Source organism: Corythoichthys intestinalis, chromosome 7 (assembly GCF_030265065.1).
Source record: "Corythoichthys intestinalis isolate RoL2023-P3 chromosome 7, ASM3026506v1, whole genome shotgun sequence".
NCBI lineage: Eukaryota > Metazoa > Chordata > Actinopteri > Syngnathiformes > Syngnathidae > Corythoichthys > Corythoichthys intestinalis.
In genome coordinates this window covers 51034856-51056622 of record NC_080401.1, presented here as the reverse complement: position 1 = coordinate 51056622, position 21767 = coordinate 51034856, and the positions used below count along the sequence as shown (strand labels likewise).

Here is a 21767-nt window from a genome sequence, read left to right as displayed (position 1 = left end):
TACAAGTATAACACCATTTACCATTTAATTAGTCGATAGAGTTGATTTCAACCACCATTGACTCGCGCTAGCTTAGCCACCCTGGAGCCCTGAAACTAACAAATAACTGACAAGCTGCACGGCATTTGTTCAAATCAACACCACCGACTAAATAAACCCCTGCTAACTCCAAAAGAAAGCCTAATCTCAAAAATTCTGAACTTCCCCTTTAAAATAAAGACCTAGCTGTTAAAATATTGTCTATAAAAGTTGTAAAGCAATAAAACAAACAACAAAAATTAATGAAATGAACAAGAATCCTACACCGTATTTCATAATGGGTCAAAAACATTTTTCGAGCAGATCATGTGACTAGCACCTAAGACACTAGCTTTTGCTTTGCTAAGCCAAAACTACACCTGTGGCGGCAAGATGGATATTTAGAATTTCTGTAAACCTAAGCTTTCAAACGCAACCAACAACAACTGATCCTGAACAGTTTTATATAAATGTATATATACAGTATTGGCCAAAAGTTTGGCGACACCTCAAAGGTGGATACTTTGAAGAATGTAGAATATAAAACCTGTTTTCAGTTATTTCACTTTTTTTTGCCATTCCACGTGTTCGTTCATAGTTTTGATGTATTCAGAGAGGATTTACAATAGTGGTGAAAATATATAAAACGTAAAAATGTTTAGGTGTGTCCAAACTTTTGACTTCTGTTAAAGTCATCAACATGCTTTGCCCCCAGCCCCACAAAAGTAAAACTCCGCCTATGGTTACAAACACTGACAATAAAATGTGCATGAAGGCTGGTTACAAACTGTAGAAGTGCTGGCTGTCTTGTCACCTGTAGGCTTTCTTTGTTTCGCGTTTTGTCGCATTGTCCTGTAATTCCAAGTGCTTCCTTGTTGAATTGGATGTAGAGTTTTTAGCGGCCGACAGTCTTTTTCAGCCAGCGTAAAGTTTGCAACGCACTGAGATATTTTTGTCATCTTTACTGGACAGAAATGTGAAGTAATGGCTGTATTTCCAGTGAGCAAAGGCATCCATTTGCGTTATATATCCTGCCTTTCACTGTTAGCCTTGTTGCCTCGTCCGAATGATATGTTGTTGACTGCCGTAGCAGACAGCCTCAAACAGCATCATAATACACGTGACCCGTTTTTTTTTTTTTTTCTCTGATGAGAAATGCTCTTCGTACATGACTACAGTATTCTTCATTCCACATACATTATGAGGGAAAAACAAAATAGTAACGCACAGGCACTAGGGAAACTAATCGGATTACTGGCTTGGAAAAATAAACGCTTTAGATTACTCGTTACTGAAGAAAATAATCAGATTACAGTAATGCGTTACTGACAACACTGGCCGGGATGTATCCAAAGAGTCATGAAAAAATACAGCATAAACACACCGGTCAAACCACACACAACACTCCGCCAAATATTGGTCCATCCAAAGGAAAAAAAATCCGCCCAGAAAACAAATGCAAATGCATACATGAAATTCCATGCAAATCACACTATAAATCATACAGGGAGACAGGGAAGAGCTTTATTACAAGATAAATAGAACACAAGAAGGAGTGTGAGAGGGACACAGCAATAAGATAAACGAGGGCAGTAAAAGAACAAGCACAACAGGAACACCACAAGTCAGCCATAACCGACTACTTCAAAAGGGAAAACCGCATTATGGACTGGGAAAAGCCCAGAGTCATACACACCGAAAAAAACAAACATCAGCACTGGATCAGGGAGGACACTGAAATCCCCAAGTGGGGCCCTAGCACCATTGATAAGGACGAAGGGGCTTACATGGTCTCTACTACCTGGACCAGCATCCTGGAAGAGTGAATGGTCAGCAAAGGGCGTGAATCGCCTGTCAAATCAGGAAACAGGTGAGTCACGCCTTCATCCATCAGCTGATAAAGACGCGTCACACAAACACCAGTGACACTCTGATAATGGCGGAAGTAGTTGTCGAAACATGTCAGGAAAATAAAACAACCTAAAACAATTGTCTGGGATAAAAGAAAAATCAACTAACTACTAACTCTGATGAATCATTTTTTGTTTTTTGTGTCGATGGTCTGGTTAAGCGGCTGATTTAAAACGAACCGGTGAGCCACTTGGTTCTGCTTGTGTACAAGCTAGCAACCTGAAATGACTGCTCAAACTGTACATTTTCCTGCCTTGAAAGTAGTATAACAGTTGTGTGAACAGACCCAGAATAGCAGAAAGCTGATAACAGTGTTTCATTTAACATACAAAGAGTGGCTGGCTTCTCCTCCTGCTTTGTCAGGAAACATTTGCTCCTTTTACGCTGACTACAGTTTTACTGTATTTCCAATTTCTTGGGCTCTTGGGACTGAAGCAAGTCCAGAACAGCAGTGTAAAGTTTAACACCCGGCACTCAAAGTAATTGTATTTGTCTGTTGCGGTGTGAAAAAGCACCTGGCATGCATAGACTTCAATATCAGTTGACGGGAAACGGGGCGCGGGGCCGATCCGTAGGGTGCCTAATCTAAAAAAACTTAAAATGTAAATATTTTCAAAACCAAAGCCACTAGCGATCTAAAACCAAAACAGGCACCTCCATTACGCATTTATGTTTTCACGAGTGGCGACATAAAAAAATTCAAAGTCGTTCCATAATAAAATCCGGATTATTTTTTATATAAGAAACTTAAAATGGCTATAAAATTCTTAGATTTTACCCTAGATACACACAAATAATCAAATGCAGAGATATATTTTCAGGAACAATAGCAATATTTAACATATCATATAAGATTTTGCCAGAATTGCAACTTCAATCTTTATGTTATTGTGTAGAGATACAAAATCCAACACGGCGGCCGTCACAAAACAAAGAGCTTTTCAAGATGAAAATTCTTGTAAATAAATAGTTAAATCGCGGAATTTCTATAGATATTAACATTAAACAGAATAGATTCTTGGCTAAAAGCAAAAAAATGAGCAGTTATCGTTCATTTTACGTAAATATTTCAAGCATAAGTTACGGTAATGTGTAATCCAACATGGCGGCCGTCATGAGATAGAGAGCTTCCCCCCCCCCACTGTATTTTTCATTGATTTTCCAACAAAGAATTCACGACATCAAAAACAATACCATAAAAAGGACACCAGAACACACACACACACACAAAAAAACAATTGTTCCTCTACCATTATTAAGCTCCAGCTTCACTTTTTTTCCCGTTCCATTATAAAATCCTAATTAATTATTTTTTATTTAAGTATAAAAAACTTAAAATGGCTATTAAATTCTCAGATTTTACCCTAGATGCACAAAAATCACCAAATGCAGAGATAATCACCTATATTTTCAGGATCTATAGCAATATTTAACATATCATTTAGGTTTTTGCCAGAAATAGCTACTCAAATTTTTACACTACTGTGTAGAGATGCAAAATCCAACATGGCAGCTGTCATGAAACAGAATGCTTTTTAAGTTGAAAATTCTTGTAAATAAATGCTTAAATCGCCAAATTTTTATAGATATGAAAGTAAAACAGTCTAGCCTTCTTGGTTAAAAGCAAAAAACGGGCAGTTATTGCTCATTATACGTAAATATTTCAAGAAAAGGTTACGGTATCGTGTAATCTGACATGGTGGCTGTCATGAAAAAGAGCTTTTTAAGTTGAAAATTCGTGTCAATAAATGCTTAAATCACGGAACTTCTATAGATATGAACATAAATCAGTCTAGAGTCGTGGCTAAAAGCAAAAACAGGCAGTTTTCATTAAAACGGGCACTTATCGTTCATTTTACGTAAATATTTCAAGCAAAAGTTACGGTATTGTGTAATCCAACATGGCGACTGTCACGAAACAGAGAGCTTTTTAAGTTGAACTTCATGTAAATGAATGCTTACATCGCGGAATTTCTATAGATATGAAAATAAAACAGTCTAGATTCTTGATTAAAAGCAAAACATGGCCGGTTATCATTCATTTTACTTAAATATTTAAAGCAAAAGTTACAGTAATGCGTAATCCAATATGGCGGCCGTCACGAAACAAAGAGCTTCTTAAGTTGAAAATTCATGTAAAAAATGCTTAAATCATGGAACTTCTATAGATATGAACATAAATCAGTCTAGATTCTTGGTTAAAAGCAAAAAAATGGGCAGTTTTCATTAAAACGGGCAGTTATCGTTCATTTTACGTAAATATTTCAAGCAAAAGTTACGGTATTGTGTAATCCAACATGGCGTCCGTCCCGAAACAGAAAGCTTTTAAAGTTGAACAGGGATGTAAATAAATGCTTAAATCGCGGAATCTCTATAGATATGAAAATAAAACAGTCTAGATTCTTGGTTAAAAGCAAAAAATGGCCAGTTATCATTCATTTTAGGTAAATATATAAAGCAAAAGTTATGGTATTGAATAATCCAACATGGCAGCTGTCACGAAAAAAGAGCTTTTTAAGTTGAAAATTCTTGTAAATACTGTAAATGCTAAATCGCGGAATTTCTATAGATATGAACGTAAAACAGTCTAGGTTCTTGGTTAAAAGCAAAAAACAGGCAGTTATCGATCATTTTGCGCAAATATTTCAAGCAAAAGTTACAGTGATGTGTAATCCAACATGGCGGCCGTCACGAAAGAAAGAGCTTTTTAAGTTGAAAATGCTTGTAAATAAATGCTTAAATCACAGAATTTCTACAGACATGAACGTAAAACAGTCTAGATTCTTGGCAAAAAGCAAAAAAAAACAACAACGGGGAGTTCTCGAACTTCTCGTTCATTTCACGTAAATATTTCAAGCAAAAGTGAAAGTAATGTGTAATCCAACATGGCAGCCGTCACGAAACAAAGCTTTTTAAGTTGAAAATTCTTGTAAATAAATGCTTAAACCTCGTAATTTCAATAGATATGAACATAAAACAGTATAGATTCTTGGTTAAAAGCAAAAAACGGGTAGTTATCATTCATTTTACGTAAATATATCAAGCCAAAGTTACACAAATTTTACCCATTGATTTTTTTCATGTTTCAAAGTGAATGCATGATGCTATTTAAAATAATAATTACCTTGAATCCTCGACCAAATCACTCTTGACACACTCCTGCTTGCTTGTATGCAGTAAAACCTTTGCCATGTTTCCACCTAAATCCGGCGTTAGAACGCGTGTTTGAGTTTATTACAGTGAAAACCACGTCAAAGTTTTGCCTGGGTTGGCCCCCTACGGGAAGGCGTGGCCCAATGTCTGTGGGAGCTGTCTTGTCAACTGATGGTAGAGTCTATGCTAGCATGTTAGCATTTAGGTTAAGGCTTTAATGATTCCTTATTCGACCTCAAAGAAGCACTCATTTTTTACCCAATTGGGCATTTTTTACACACAAATGTATATATTTTGTTACCACTGTTTGATACCAGTACCATGTTTACTTGTGCTTGACAAATCATTGTTAATATTATCATTATTTTGTGACTTAATGGCATTTTTAAAAAAAACAATGTTGTATATTTGTGGCTTCCATGTCTTTAATAGTTGAACTGATGTATTACTGTAATTTTCAGACTATAAGCCGGTACTTTTTTCCTTCATTTTGAATCCTGCGTCTTAAAGTCCAGTGCGGCGTATTTATTGATATATTTGGGTTAATAGGCAATGCATTCCTCCTAGCATGCATTGCAGCACTACAGATGTAAGTAGCAATCAAATATCATGTTCTGTGCTAATTATTTATTCGTTTACTGTTCCAAATGTTTCATTAATTGCTTGTTATGGTACCGTTATGGTAAACTTCATTTGACAGTGGCGTCATAACACTGTCATAGGACCGTCATAATTATGACATGAGCATTACTGAATGCTTACGTCAGATGTCATTAAGTGTCATACAGCAAATTATGTTACCAACTCCATTTATGTCCAGCTCGGATATTTTATATCCATTCAAATGTGAGATAATTTGCAAATAAAACTAAATGATATCTGTTAAAATTATTCATTAATGCTCATGACAGTGTAATGTCATAACTATCATTGTCTAATGACAGTCTTATGGCGCCACTGTCATATAAAGTGTTACCATATACCGTAACGAGCAATTAATTAAACAACAGGAACAGTAACTGAATAAATAATTAGCACAGAACATGATTTTGATTGTTATTTACATCTGTTGTGCTGCAATGCATGCTAGGAGGCATGTTGGACAACAACAGTGCTGGCAGCAGGTGGCAGAAGAGGTTGACTGTCTCCCCAAGGGAGCAGTGATGGCCAAATGAAGCTTCTTGAAGCAATGACGCTTTGTAGCCAATTGCTTCAAAGCTTCATGGTGGTAGTTATTTACATCTATTGCGCTGCAATGCATGCTCGGAGGCACGTTGGACAACAACAGGGTTGACAGCAGGTGGCAGAAGAGGTTGACTGTCTCCCCCAAGGGAGCAGTGATGGCCAAATGAAGCTTCTTGAAGCAATGACGCTCTGAAGCCAATTAGTTCAAAGCTTCATGGAGGTTCATTTGGTTTTCTGACCGTTGTATATTGCCGCTGTCTAATGAAGTGTTACTGGTTAATATCTTTTGGTTTAAATATCCCATAATACAGTGAGGACAGCTGCGGTTTATAGTCCAGTGCGGCTTACCTATGATCAAAAGCCGTTTTTGTGTCACATTTGGTGAGTGGCGGCTTATAGTCAGGTGCGCCTTATAGTGCGAAAATTACGGTATTTGTTTTTAAGAATTGAAAAGACCCCAGGAAATGTAAACAGGCTCTTTCAAAAAGGGTAACTGCTAATGTTTTTCTGACAAAAAAAAACATGCATTTTGCTGTATTTACATGTAGTGTTTTTCCCTCAAATACCGTAATTGGCCCAAATATGAGACAGTGTTTTTTTCATTGAAATAAGACTGAAAAAGAGGGAGTTGTCTTATATTCTTGGTCTAGATGTTATACCCATCCACGACGCTAGATGGCGCCAGATATCATTGAAGTGATGTTCAGTCATGACAAATCTCAGCTACTCTCAAGTTTAACCAGTTCGCATTATTTTATTGCAATGTTTTTCCTCATTCAGATTTCTTTCAAGACTACAGTTACAGTTAGACTTCACTTTGATGGTTAATGCAGTTATTGCAATTTTGTTATTTTATCACAATAGATTGGTTTATTTACATTTCAAAAACCAGAAGCCGTTCATTTACGAATGTGATTGCATTTTAGTTTACATATTTAAATGTTCAGATATTAAGATTTGAATGAGGCAAAATAACATGCTTTTTCTCTCAAATATATTGTTATAATCATTTGTTTCGGATGTACTGTAATTATTTTCTGTATGAAAATTAATTTGGTGTTCAAAAAGTCTTTTTTCAAACTTGAGTCTTGAAAAAGAGGGGTCGTCTTATAATCAGGGTCGTCTTATATTCCGGCCAATACGGTATTTGATTTGTGTTTTAAAAACATAGAACTTTGATCAGCTATATTTCTTAGACCCAGAATTACATCTTGTACTGTCATTTTCTTCCTTTGGTCTTAATACTTGTAATCCATCTTGTCTGATGTACGGTAAAACCTTTGTGACTTTATAACGGCGACAATAAACGTTTTTATAACATTATTAGTTAAATTGTTTATTATTTCCTTATTAGTAGGGTTGTTCTGATCATGTTTTTTTGCTCCCGATCCGATCCCAGTCGTTTTAGTTTGAGTATCTGGCGATCCCGATATTTCCCGTTCCGATCGCTTTTTTTTTTTTTTTTTTTGCTCCCGATTCATTTCCAATCATTCCCGATAATTTTTCCCGATCATATACATTTTGGCAATGCATTAAGAAAAAAATGAATAAAACTCAGACAAATATATACATTCAACATACAGTATTTGTTTATTATGACAATAAATCCTCAAGATGGCATTTACATTATTAACATTCTTTCTGTGAGAGGGATCCACGGACTTGTAATTCTTAAAGGATAAATGTGACTTTGTATATTGTGATTAAATATTGCCATCTAGTGTATTTGTTGAGCTTTCAGTAAATGATACTGTAGCCATTTAACTGTTCTGCCCAAATGCATCGTGGGAAGTGCAACCAAGACTGTGCATAGTGGCACCAATTGATATATCTTCTCTGCGTTGGGAAGTAACATAGGGTGTTAAGGAAAAGATCAACCACTACTGTTCTTCCCCACATTGCTTCCCACGATATTTCTAAATGTTGAGAGAGGGATTGTAAGGCTTTATCCAATTAAAAAGAGGCTCCAAAGACTGCCAAAATTCTCTCGACTCATTTTATGCTGCCTGTTAGCTCTATATATAGATAAAACGGCGCCATAATAGATTGAACGCGACAATGCGTGAGTGGGTTGTGCAGCGCATACGTTAATTGCATTAAATATTTTAACGTGATTAATTTTAAAAAATGTAATTACCGCCGTTTACGCAATAAATTTGACAGCCCTACTTTAAGCCAAAACTAAAGACTCTGGATGAATGTAAGACATTTTTTCTGTAACGTTAAATACAATTAGAAAACGATTTAATTAGGGCTGTCAAAATTATCGCGTTAACCCGCGGTAATTATTTTTTAAAATTAATCACGTTAAAATATTTGACGCAATTAACGCACATGTCCCGCTCAGAAAGTATTCTGCCTTTTGGTAAGTTTTTCAGCAAGGCTTTTTGCGCTGTCCAACAGCGAACTCTTGTGGTCGCTTTGCGACATGGTTTATTATTTTCTTCTTTTCTTTCTTCATTATGGCTGCACGACGTCTGGGGCTGATAATGTTGTGCTTATATGATCCTTGGACAAGATTTGTCCGTAAGTATGGTTGTTGTAAAGAATGTACATATTATTTTAGTAAGCGAAATGTTATATTTTTTTGTATGAGACGCTTTTTGTTTATGTTTAGTGAACCTGTATAGCGTGCTAAGCTAACGTTGTTGCTAATGCAATGCTTGTGTACTTTTATTTTGTAGTTTTACGACGGTCTAAAGAGGACAATGGTTTTAGGCCACTTTATTAATAAATCAGATGAAAAATGAAGAAGTCTAATTATTAAGGCGTCGTTCACTAGCTGTCAAGCTTTGGAAAAAGTAGACGCTTCGGAGTGAGGACAGCATAGACAGATTTAAATGACAGTAGAGTGAAATGCCCACTACAGTCCTTATGTACCGTATGTTGAATGTATATATCCATCTTGTGTCTTATCTTTCCATTCCAACAATTTATTTTACAGAATATATATATAATTTACAGAAAAATATGGCATATTTTATAGATGGTTTAAATTGCGATTAATTACGATTAATTAATTTTTAAGCTGTAATTAACTCGATTAAAAGTTTTAATCGTTTGACAGCCCTAGATTTAATAAATAAATAAAAAAAACATTAAAAAAAAGGCATGTCCGATATTTTTTGCCGATTCCGATGCCGATCGATCGGGACATCTTTACTTATTAGTACATTTAGTGCAAATATGACATTTCATAGCTTACTGTGAAAGTGGCAAAAGCTATTTTAAGTTCAGCAATTGCACATCAACTTTTTCTGCGTCATGTGACCATGTTGTGGTTTGCTTCAGCCGTCTATTTTCCTCCTCCTGTTTCTACAATACTTCCTGTCCATTGCATAAAAATGGCAAGTCATTCTAAAACGGTGCTTCCTGATTATCGTTCATATTAGCCTGGTTATTTTTATTTAAATGAAGTGAAATTTGGATCATAATAACTTTAGAGTTCAGGTTGATTATTTGCATTAGTGGCTGAGCCCTACATCTAGTTATATTGGGGAAAAAAGTATTATGTTTATGTAATGAGTCATTGTTGGTACTTCCCTTTTTTGTGAGTTCCTGGTTTTCTTTGTCATTTTTAACCGACATACTAAAAAAATAAAATTGGAATTTTTCAAGAGAAAAGTAATTAGATAACATAAAATTAATTTTGTTCTTAAATATTGATTGGATGTGTGACATATCCGCCATATAGAGTGTTGTGTAGGGGGGTGGATACCTGTTTTAAATGAGGAAGTGAGAATGAAAGAGCGCACTTGTGAAAGATGAAGACTTGTGTCTCTTTTGCTTCTAAACTTGTTTAGACTAGTTTAGAAGCAAAAGAGACAGGACAGGATGCACAGCTACCACGCTTGGTGCCATGGCAATATTACCCGGTCAAAGACAGAGGATTTGCTCTCCAAGGCAGCCAGAGATGGAAGTTTCCTTATTCGGGACAGTGAGTCCATACAAGGGGCGTTTGCCCTTTGTGTTTTGTAAGTAGCATTGCAGTTCTTCTTGTAAATGTCAAATGTCTTTAATACGCTGCGGGCCAAAAGTATTGGCGCCCCTGCAATTCTGTCAGATAATGCTCAATTTCTCCCAGAAAATGATTGCAATAAATGCTTTGGTTGTAATATCTTCATTTATTTTGCTTGCAATGAAAAAACAAAACTCAAAAAATGGGCTTAAGTATTGACACCCTTTGAAAAATCATGTAATGCTTCTCTAATTTGTGTACGTAACAGCACCTGTTACTTACCTGTGGCACATAACAGGTGGTGGCAATAACTAAATCACACTTGCAGCCAGTTAAAATGGATTAAAGTTGACTCGAGCTGTGTCCTTGTGTGTACCAAATTGAGCATGGAGAAAACAAAGAACTGTCTGAGGACTTGAGAAGCAAAATTGCGAGGAAGCATGGGCAATCTCAAGGCTACAAGTCCATCTCCAAAGACCTGAATGTTCCTGTGCCTGCCGTGCGCAGTGTTATAAATAAGTGTAAAGCCCATGGTACTGTGCTAACTAGGGTTGTTCCGATCATGTTTTTTTGCTCCCGATCCGATCCCGATCGTTTTAGTTTGAGTATCTGCCGATCCCGATATTTCCCGATCCGATTGCTTTTTTTTTTGCTCCCGATTCAATTCCAATCATTCCCGATAATTTTTCCCGATCATATACATTTTGGCAATGCATTAAGAAAAAAATGAATAAAACTGGACGAATATATACGTTCAACATACAGTACATGAATACTGTATTTGTTTATTATGACAATAAATCCTCAAGATGGCATTTACATTATTAACATTCTTTCTGTGAGAGGGATCCACGGATAGAAAGACTTGTGACTTTGTATATTGTGACTAAATATTGCCATCTAGTGTATTTGTTGAGCTTTCAGTAAATGATACTGTAGCCATGGCCAAATGCATGATGGGATGTGGAACCATGACTGTGCATAGTTCTACCAATTGATATATCTTGTCTGCGTTGGGAAAAACTTAGGGTGTTAAGACAAAGATCAATTGCTACCTTGCTTCCCCACATTGCTTCCCATGATATTTCTAATCATAGGGAGAGGAATTGTAAGGCTGTAGCCAATTAAAATAAGGCTCCAAAGGCTGCCAAAATTCACTCTACTCATTATACGCTGCCTTTTATCTCTCTATATAGGTAAATCGGCGCCATTACAGATTGTGCCCGATAATGCGTGAGTGGGTCGTGCAGCACATGCGTTTATTGCGTTAAACATTTTAACGTGATACATTTTTAAAAAAATTAATTACCGCCGTTAACGGGATAAATTTGATAACCCTATCTTAAGCCTAAACTAAAGACTCTGCATGAGTGTAACATATTATGTTTATAACGTTAAATACAATTAGAAAACAATTTAATTAAGAAAAATATATATATTACAAAAAGGCATGGCCGATATTTTTTTGCCGATTCCGATACTTTGAAAATGACGTGATCGGACCCGATTGATTGGCATCCCGATCGATCGGGACATCTCTAATTGGCACCCTTTGAAAAATCATGTAATGCTTCTCTAATTTGTGTACTTATCAGCACCTGTTACTTACCTGTGGCACATAACAGGTGGTGGCAATAACTAAATCAGACTTGCAGCCGGTTAAAATGGATTTAAGTTGACTCGACCTCTGTCCTGTGTCCTTGTGTGTACCACATTGAGCATGGAGAAAACAAAGAACTGTCTGAGGACTTGAGAAGCAAAATTGCGAGGAAGCATGGGCAATCTCAAGGCTACAAGTCCATCTCCAAAGACCTGAACGTTCCTGTGTCTACCGTGCGCAGTGTCATCAATAAGTGTAAAGCCCATGCTACTGTGCTAACTAGGGTTGTTCCGATCATGTTTTTTTCCTGATCCCGATCGTTTTAGTTTGAGTATCTGCCAATCAGATTCTTTTTTTTTTTTGCTCCCGATTCAATTCCAATAATTCCCGATAATTTTTCCCGATCATATACATTTTGGCAATGCATTGAGAAAAAAATGAATAAAACTCGGACGAATATATACATTCAACATACAGTATTTGTTTATTATGACAATAAATCCTCAAGATGGCATTTACATTATTAACATTCTTTCTGTGAGAGGGATCCACGGACTTGTAATTCTTAAAGGATAAATGTGACTTTGTATATTGTGACTAAATATTGCCATCTAGTGTATTTGTTGAGCTTTCAGTAAATGATACTGCAGCCATTTAACTTCTGCCCAAATGCAAGATGGGAAGTGCAACCATGACTGTGCGTAGTGGCACCAATTGATATATCTTCTCTGCCTTGGGAAACAACATAGGGTGTTAAGAAAATAATCAACTACTACCTTTCTTCCCCACATTGCCTCCCACGTTATTTTTGATTGCTGAGAGAGGTATTGTAAGGTTTTAGCCACATAAAAAATGGCTCCAAAGGCTGTCAAAATTCTCTCTACTCATTACACGCTGCCTTTTAGCGCTATCTATAGGTAAAACGGCGTCTTCATAGATTGAACGCGACAATGCGTGAGCAGGTCGTGCAGCGCATGCGTTAATTATTTAACGTGATTAATTTTAAAAAATTAATTACCGCCGTTAACGCAATAAATTTGATAGCCCTACTTTAAGCCAAAACTACTCTGGATGAGTGTAAGACTTTTTGTCAGTAACGTTAAATACAATTAGAAAACGATTTTAATAAAAAATATATAAATATTGAAAAAAAGGCATGTCTGATATTTTTTTGCCGATTCCGATACTTTGAAAATGACGTGATCGATGTCCCAATCGATCGGGACATCTTTAGTGCTAACCTCCCAAGATGTGGACGGAAAAGAAAAATTCACGAGAGATTTCAATGAAAGATTGCGCAGATGGTGGATAAAGAACCTCGACTAACACCCAAACAAGTTCAAGCTGTCCCGCAGTCCAAGGGTACAACAGTGTCAACCCGTACTATTCATCGGTGCCTGAATGAAAAGGGACTCTATGGTAGGATACCCAGGTAGACCCCACTTCTGACCTAGAAACATAAAAAAGCCAGGCTGGAGTTTGCCAAAACTTACATGACAAAGCCAAAAATGTTTTGGAAGAATGTTCTCTGGTCAGATGAGACAAAAGTAGAGCTTTTTGGGAAAAGGCATCAACAAAGAATTTACAGGAAAAAAACAGGCCTTCAAAGAAAAGATAACAGTCCCTACAGTCAAAAATGGCAGAGGTTCCCTGATGTTTTGGGGTTGTTTTCTGCCTCTGGGACTGGACTGCCTGACCGTGTGCATGGCATTACAAAAAAAAAAACAAAAAAAAAAGAACAAAAAAAGAAAAGCTCATGTAATGTGATGCATGCAACTCTACCATGTTTGATTGTGCGTCGTTGGCTGCAGGGGGACGGGTTTAAGCATATGCTTCTCCCGTCTGCCCTTGTCTTTCTTCGGTTCTTTCTCTCTTCGGGCTAATCATATCACAATTTGCAAATGTCAATGATACCGATGATGATGACAATAAACTAGGGCTGTCAAACGATTAAAATTTTTAATCGAGTTAATTACAGCTTAAAAATTAATTAATCGTAATTAATCGCAATTAATCGCAATTCAAACCATCTATAAAATATGCCATATTTTTCTGTAAATTATATATATATTCTGTAAAATAAATTGTTGGAATGGAAAGATAAGACACAAGATGGATATATACATTCAACATACGGTACATAAGGACTGTAGTGGGCATTTCACTCTACTGTCATTTAAATCTGTCTATGCTGTCCTCACTCCGAAGCGTCTACTTTTTCCAAAGCTAGACAGCTAGTGAACGACGCCTAATAATCAGACTTCTTCCTTTTTCATCTGATTTATTAATAAAATGGCCTCAAAACATTGTCCTCTTTAGACCGTAGTAAAACTACCAAAAAAAAGTACACAAGCATTGCATTAGCAACAACGTTAGCTTAGCACGCTATACAGGTTCACTAAACATAAACAAAAAGCTTCTCATACAAAAAATATAACATTTCGCTTACTAACATAATATGTACATTCTTTACAACAACCATACTTACGGACAAATCTTGTCCAAGGATCATATAAGCACAACATTACAACGTAGGCGTCAGCCCGAGACGTCGTGCAGCCATATTGAACTGGCATGAAAGCAATAAACCATGTCGCAAAGCGACCACAAGAGTTCGCTGTTAGACAGCACAAAAAACCTTGCTGTAAAACATACCAAAAGGCAGAATACTGTCTGAGCGGGACATGTGTGTTAATTGCGTCAAATATTTTAACGTGATGAATGAAAAAAAATTAATTACCGCGCGTTAACGCGATAATTTTGACAGCCCTACAATAAACATTTCATTTCATTATGAAGTCTGAAGACTACCAACAAATTTTGCAGCATAATGTAGGGCCCAGTGTGAGAAAGCTGGGTCTCCCTCAGAGGTCATGGGTCTTCCAGCAGGACAATGACCCAAAGCACACTTCAAAAAGCACTAGATAGCGGTTTGAGAGAAAGCACTGGAGACTTTTAAAGTGCCCAGCAATGAGTCCAGACCTGAATCCCATAGAACACCTGTGGAGAGATCTGAAAATGACAGTTTGGAGACGCTACCCTTCAAATCTCAGAGACCTGGAGCAGTTGGCCAAAGAAGAATGATCTAAAATTCCAGCAGAGCATTGTAAGATTCTCCTTGATGGATACCGAAAGCGGTTGTTCACAGTTATTTTGTCTAAAGGTTGTGTTACCAAGTACTTGGCTGAGGGTGCCAATACTTTTGTTCTGCTAATTTTTGGAGCTTTGTGTTTTTTCATTGCAAGCAAAATAAACGAACATATTACTACCAAAGCATTTGTAATTGCAATCATTTTCTGGGAGAAATTGAGCATTATCTGACAGAATTGCAGGGGTGCCAATAGGCCAGCAGTGTATGTGACATGGTTCCACTTTTATCATGCTAACTGCAGATTCCAGAACCAGGTGTACACATACAGAATACTGCCCAACGAGGATAAGAAACTATCGGTACAGGTAGGTCTTAATCGGTTCCAGTTTTCACAACTTCAGTCTTATATTAAATTAATAAATATTTGATGAAAATGTATGAGATTTAACAAAGAAGTGGAACTTTGCTGTAGTAGGCAGATCAAGTCAGGCTTATTGATTTTTGTGTTTGTTAACAGAGCACTCCAGCAGGCTATGAATTCACCAACTAGGTAACTGTTGCCACTTGGAAGGTCTACCCACCAGTCAAAGTGCCATTCCGAATGGCAACATATAGTGGAACATATAATTCACTCACGCATGTCATTAACACTAAAACTACCAAGGGTGGATCAGTTCATACAAATCACTTGTAACCAGAAAAGGATCATCTGACCCTAATCAGCATATCTTTTTTGAGCATTATAGTCCTCATTAGTCATTCCCATTCACACTCGCAAAACCACAGGGTTGGATTGCTCCAATTAGCATCTCGAGTGGTTGCAGGGCAGGGGTGCCTTGGCTGATTGGGGAAGGGTAAACTGGCGTTATTCTAGCTGGCCTGTTGTCACTTTCAAGCCCAGAAGACAGGTTGTGGTAGGAAACTACTGACAGGATGTGACTTTTCTTTTTAAGTGTTTAATTGTCCCTTCAACTCTTCCTCTGTGTAAACCAAATGGAACATACTAGTCAGGTTTTATTTATTTATTTATTTTAAACTTAATGCATGGAACCATACTGTGGTCAGACTTACAGTATGTCTAACATATACTGTATTTTGTGTAAACTGTATGGAGACAGAAAGGTGCCATTGGATGGTTGTCTGAGGCTATGAACACCTTTAGAGGTCAATTTCTCTCCCCCTTCTGAATAGGCTTGTCCAGTTGGACAAAACAGTTGTTGCTTGTCGGACAGTGGACCGCTCAGGCAGGCAATCGGGCGGACAACCTTTTTACATCTTCCAAAAACTACAGTTTGCCTACAGTACAGTAATATAACAACAAAGCAAAACATTTTTATGTGGTGACATATGACACTTCGCCCTTTTCCAAGGGCTAGGTGTTGGAGGTTGTTGCCGAAGCAATTTTTTATTTGGCGCCTTCGTGCGCCCGCATTAGAGTGAGCCAATTCTTTTGCAAGAACCACCAAGAAGTCCATCCGTCTCTCTTATGTTCAAGATGCTAATTGCAGCTATCCAGAGTGAGCCCCCCCCTTCACACCTCGACAGCGACTCCACAGAAGTGTGTAGAGGGGTGGCCTGCTTGATTGCTTCTTTGAGTGGTAAATTGTTTGACAAAGACCAGTAGTCAGTTTGGTATCAGGGTCAATTGACGCCTTTCTGGTATTTCTTGATAGCCAAACAAACCCCGGGACTTCCAGTGTTAACTCACCAGCTATGTGAAGTGATGGTCACAACTCAGGAAGTCTACCCACAAGTCTTCATGCCATTCATGACTTGTGTGAGTGTTCTGTGAACAAAAGCGAGTAAAAAGTGAGCCCTTATTCTGCTAACTGAGAGGATGTTAAACTCATTTTTTAAGTCCACTACAGTGAAGTATTTGAACACCCTGCAATTTTGCAAGATGTGCCACTTAGAAATGATTGGCAGGTTGGAAATTTGTGAGGGCGAGTGAGCTGTGACACTTTTGTTTACAATTACAGTCCAGAGCTCAAACATTTCCTGTAACTTTTACCAAGTTTGTACAGACTGCAGCAGGGATTTTGCTCCACACAGATCTTCTTTAGATCAATTAGGTTTCTGGACTGTCACTAAGAAACATGGAGTTTGAGCTTCCTCCAAAGATTTTCTATTGGGTTTAGGTCTTTAGACTGGCTAGGCCCCTCCAGAACCTTGATATGCTTTTTACAAAGCCACTCCTTGGTTATTCAGGCCATTGTCATGTTGGAAGACCCAGTCACGACCAATTTTAAATGCTCTAACTGAGGGAAGGAGGTTATTCGCCAAAATCTCACAATACATGGCCCTGGTCATTCTCTTCTTAATACAGTGCAGTCGTCCAGTCTCATGTGCAGAAAACCCCCCCCTCAAAATATGATGCTACCACCCCCATGCTTCACAGTAGGGATGGTGTTCTTGGCATGGTACTCAACATTCTTCTTCCTCTAAGAACCCGTATGAGTGTAATTAGGACCAAAAAGTTCCATTTTCATCTCATATGACTTTCTCCCATGACTCCTCTGGATCATCAAAATGGTCATTGGCAAACTTAAAACAGGCCTTGACGTGTGTTGGTTTAGGCAGGAGAACCTTCCGTCCAATGCATGATTTTAAACCATAACATCTTAGTGCATTACCAACAGTAACCTTGGCAATGGTGGTCCCAGCTCCTTTCAGGTCATTGACCAGCTCCTCCTGTGTAGTTCTTGGCTGATTCCTCACCATTCTTGGGATCAGTGAGACCGACCCTACGAGGTAGATCTTGCATGGAACCCCAGTCCGAGGGAGAGTGACAGTCATGTTTAGCATCTTCCATTTCCTAATAATTACTCCAACAGTGGATCTTATGTCACCAAGCTGTTTGGCAATTGCGCCGTAAGTCTTTCCAGCCTTGTTGAGGTCTACAATTCTGTCAGCTCTTTGGGGTATATGGGGTGGACAGGTGTTTGTATGCAGCTAACCGCCTCAAACAGGTCAAAAAGACTCAATAAGTCAACCTCCACTCCACTTATTTAGGTGAATAAGTGGAGTGGAGGTGGACTTTTTAAAGGCGACTAACAGGGGTCTTTGAGGCTTACAATTCAGCAGGTGTTGAAATACTTATTTGCAGCAGTATAATACAAGTACATTCTTTAAAAAAAATCATACACTTTGATTTCTGGATTTTTTTTTTAGATTGTCTCTCACAGTGGACAAGCACCTACCATGAAAATTTCAAACCTGCACATCATTTCTAAGTGGGAGAGCTTGTAAAATATCAAGGTGTTCAAATACAATATTTTCCTCACTATAGGGAAAGAGTTGGTTGATTGACAAAAGGTAACAAGATAGGAAAAGAGCTGACTAGTTAATGCAGGCGAAACAAGGCTGTCAACTAGAAGATTGCCTGAGACAAGATGAACAGGAGAGGCAAAGGTTGAAATATGACAAAGTCAGAAAGCTAGAGAAAATAGGAACATTCACAGACACAAATGTTGACAGGAACCTGTTACACTCACCCCAATTCGGGGTTTCTAAATATCTTTCACGAATTTTGTGTCTTAATCTTCCTTCCAGGCATCAGAAGGAGTTCCCATCAGGTTCTTCTCCATGCTCCCAGAACTGGTGGAGGCTTATCACAACCCCAACATGGGACTCGTCACACATTTGCAATACGCCGTCCAAAGGGAAGAGGAGGTGGATGAGGAATCAGGTTAAGACGCATTCAACTAAATTTGAAAATCCAACATTTCCTAAAATCCCAGATTTGCTCTCCAGAGTCCAACAATCTTCCGCCACAGCTTCCACCGAGGAACGCCTTAGCCAACGAGTTGAAAGACAGTGATGTCAAACCCTGCGAGCAGGGCAGCAAATGCCTCTCAGAAACTTTCCTGACGAGGCTGCAGCACATGGACTTGTCCACGTATGTTCGTTTTATGTGACTCTGACAAGGGTTTTGGGATTAAGTATTAGAACGTTTATTTTCAGAATACCCGAGGAGCAGCAAGCCCTGATTTTAGACTACTTCAGAACCTCCATTTGTCAGGATGCTGAACAAGTCCAGAGCGGGAACCCTAGCCTTCCTGGTCTCAAGAAACTCACTGTAGCAATCTGTAAGAATCTAAACAGGTATGATCATCGACCATCCACCTATGTATTTAGTCTGTTGAGGCTCATAATTACTCTATCCCAGTGGTCTCCAACCACCGGGCCGGGGACTGGTACCGGTCCGTGGTGCATTTACCGGGCCGCAGAGAAATAATAAATAATATGTTAACGACAGCAATCTGGCCTGTGCCCCTTGATAATCCGAGTAGAGATTTAGTGGTTCAACCATCTAGTGGTTGGCCGCCATTACTGGGGTGTTTGCACACCTATAGCAGCCCAGCGTGGCAGCGTCGATATAATCTGTAATGGTAGCTGCTGTTGGCTGTGTGCTCCTGGCGGAGATGTCTTTAGGACATCTTTTTTACGGGAAAAGCCCATTTCCTGAGCAAGAACAAGAGCCCTCAACCGATTCCATTCTGCATAATATGTGGCTGAAAGCTAGCAAGGCAATGAGGCAATAAAAGCGAATGCACTGAGAGCATCATACCTTGTGGTGAACCAGATTTCTAAAGCCAAGAAACCTTTCATTATGCCTGCGACCAAGATATTTGCTGTCAAGTTTTAGGAGAGGCTGCTGTTAAAAAGGTTGATTCAACGTATGCACTTACAGTATGCACTTAACGTTTGTTGTTAGCCCTGTCGTGTTATGTTCTAATGTTTTCTGAAATTTCCAGGTTCGCGGTGAATCAGTAACAGTCACACTTTTGCTCAATAGATGATGTTTATTGATTAGAAAATGCAGAATAAATGAGATTTATTGATTACAATCCCACAAAAGCAAGCAAACAGATATCAAAAACAAGCAAACAAATGGTAACGTGATGCTAGATTTGAGTTTGTCAATCTCAGAATCCCCGCGTTACGTTACAGCACAACTAGTTGTCCCTTACAAATGAAAATCGCTTACTGTGACAAACGAGTGGGAAGCCAACAACACTCCAGTAAAGCGTCAAAAGGACAAAAGCCAGGCGATCAGTACATGACCCGCTGGTGGACCTCACGGGTCGCCCGGAAATGTCCGGTTTTGTAAGGACGCACCCCTCGGAGGCGGAGAGGCCAACTTTTGCCACCGAGCGGCGCGGCCCCGTCCAATCACAAACATTTAAGCTACTTTTGGTTTAGTCCCCTTGAAAAAGGGCTTTTCACATAGGACAAATGAGCTGTGCTGCAACAGATGCCAACAAATGGTAAATATTATGGGTGCATAACAAGTTATCTCTATGGGACCCAGGCGTGTAACTATGGGACCCAGGCGTGTAGTATAACAATACTATGGTACAAAACAAGTTATCTCGTGAGATTCTCTAGCGCGTCTCCTAACTATGGGAACAAGGTGAAAAACAATAGAAGTTGTTACAATCTATGTCACAGAAGCAATCATACATCACAAAAACATAATGTAATATTTTCCCACATCATATATTTACTGTATTTTTTGGCCACACATTGCCGGTCCGTGAAAAGAAGGCCCACATCAAACCGGTCCGTGGTGCAAAAAAGGTTGGGGACCACTGCTCTATCCTATTATACCGATGACTGGTTGGTCGTCAATTCTATGAAGCAAATGTATCACCCAATAATAAGATATCATTTCTTGGGGGTGAGGCAGTGAAATTTCCCGCATCCTCCCAACTCTGGAGATTTTCCACAGAGTGTTGGACCAACAGCTTTCACCAGGCATTGGAATGCTTTCAAAACAAGTGAGTGGCATGCTTGATACTTTTGCATCCTTGCTTAACTCAACAACATAAATACACTTAGCTCTTCTTTTAAGATTCCAGGCCAATCAATGTCCTTGAGGCTGGAGCAACTAACGAAACTGCTCTACTCTATTGAGGATAAGGTCACTTCCATGTTCATTCTGGAATGAACTGTAAGTTTTGTAGCCTGGTTTAACACACCTCTCTCTATTTAGGCTATAAACGCTGTGTTTAACTCTGTCGGCTATGAAGGAGGCCATAGAAAGTCCCTTATACCACCTGTTATCTTTGAGGTACCCAACACATTTTGGGAAATGCTTTGACATGTGTTGATCATTGTATCTCACCTGGAAGGTCAAGCAAGAATCTCTGGGAATCCCCACCAAGATGTTCATAAAAGTAGACGTGGAAGGTGGGAAGCTTCACATCAATAAGGCAAAGGAAGGGCCTGATGATAAGTACTTTGTGCACAACAAAAGTAAGAATAAGATTTAATTTCAACCACACTGGAGGTGACTCCTGGCTGATTTCCTGGTGTTTACTTGTACATTATAAACCACGTCAGTCAGACAGCTGGTGAAGTCGCAGAAGATGCCCGCCAAACTGGTTATTGTGGTGGAGACTGAGAAAGAGAAGATTTTGCGCAAGGAGTTTGTGTTTGATGACACCAAGGTCAGACACAATTTTTGTTGGGTAAAGCGGGATACATACATACCGACCTTTGTATTAGACTTTGACCAGCATAGCATACCAGATCCAAAACAGCATGTCTACCAACAGTAGAAAACCAAACCCAAAAGAGACCCAAGAACAACCGTTTTGTTCGCAAACATTCAAAATTGTGGTCTCTACTAACTCTCTCGAGGTCAGCCTTATCTGCGCCCTGGTTCACCCCTGCTCTCCGCCCACTTAAGTCACGAAACCGTCAGCTCGAACGTCTGTACAAGAAAACTGGACTAACAATACACAAAGAAATGTACAGTTATCAACTCACTTTATACAAAGACCAAATCAATGCAGCCAAATCAACTTACTATTCCGGGGTCATTTCAGCTAATCAACACAACT

General features: G+C 38.7%; 1 protein-coding gene across 3 annotated transcripts in view; it reads left to right on the top strand.

Moving 5' to 3' along the window:
- The first annotated feature begins 9784 nt into the window (after positions 1-9784).
- Positions 9785-21767, top strand: part of inpp5d (inositol polyphosphate-5-phosphatase D) — a 39099-nt gene continuing 27116 nt past the window's right edge. The window contains exons 1-11 of one of the 3 annotated variants that reach the window (XM_057840450.1): positions 10183-10241; positions 15218-15281; positions 15434-15466; positions 18469-18604; positions 18670-18814; positions 18880-19020; positions 20609-20699; positions 20774-20842; positions 20915-20992; positions 21054-21177; positions 21265-21371. In XM_057840450.1, the coding sequence (XP_057696433.1) occupies positions 18502-18604; positions 18670-18814; positions 18880-19020; positions 20609-20699; positions 20774-20842; positions 20915-20992; positions 21054-21177; positions 21265-21371 (858 nt within the window). In that variant the 5' untranslated portion in view covers positions 10183-10241; positions 15218-15281; positions 15434-15466; positions 18469-18501. Of the gene's footprint in view, positions 10242-15217; positions 15282-15433; positions 15467-18468; positions 18605-18669; positions 18815-18879; positions 19021-20608; positions 20700-20773; positions 20843-20914; positions 20993-21053; positions 21178-21264; positions 21372-21767 lie in introns of all 3 variants that reach the window. The other 2 variants (XM_057840448.1, XM_057840447.1) reach the window with 2 other exon arrangements.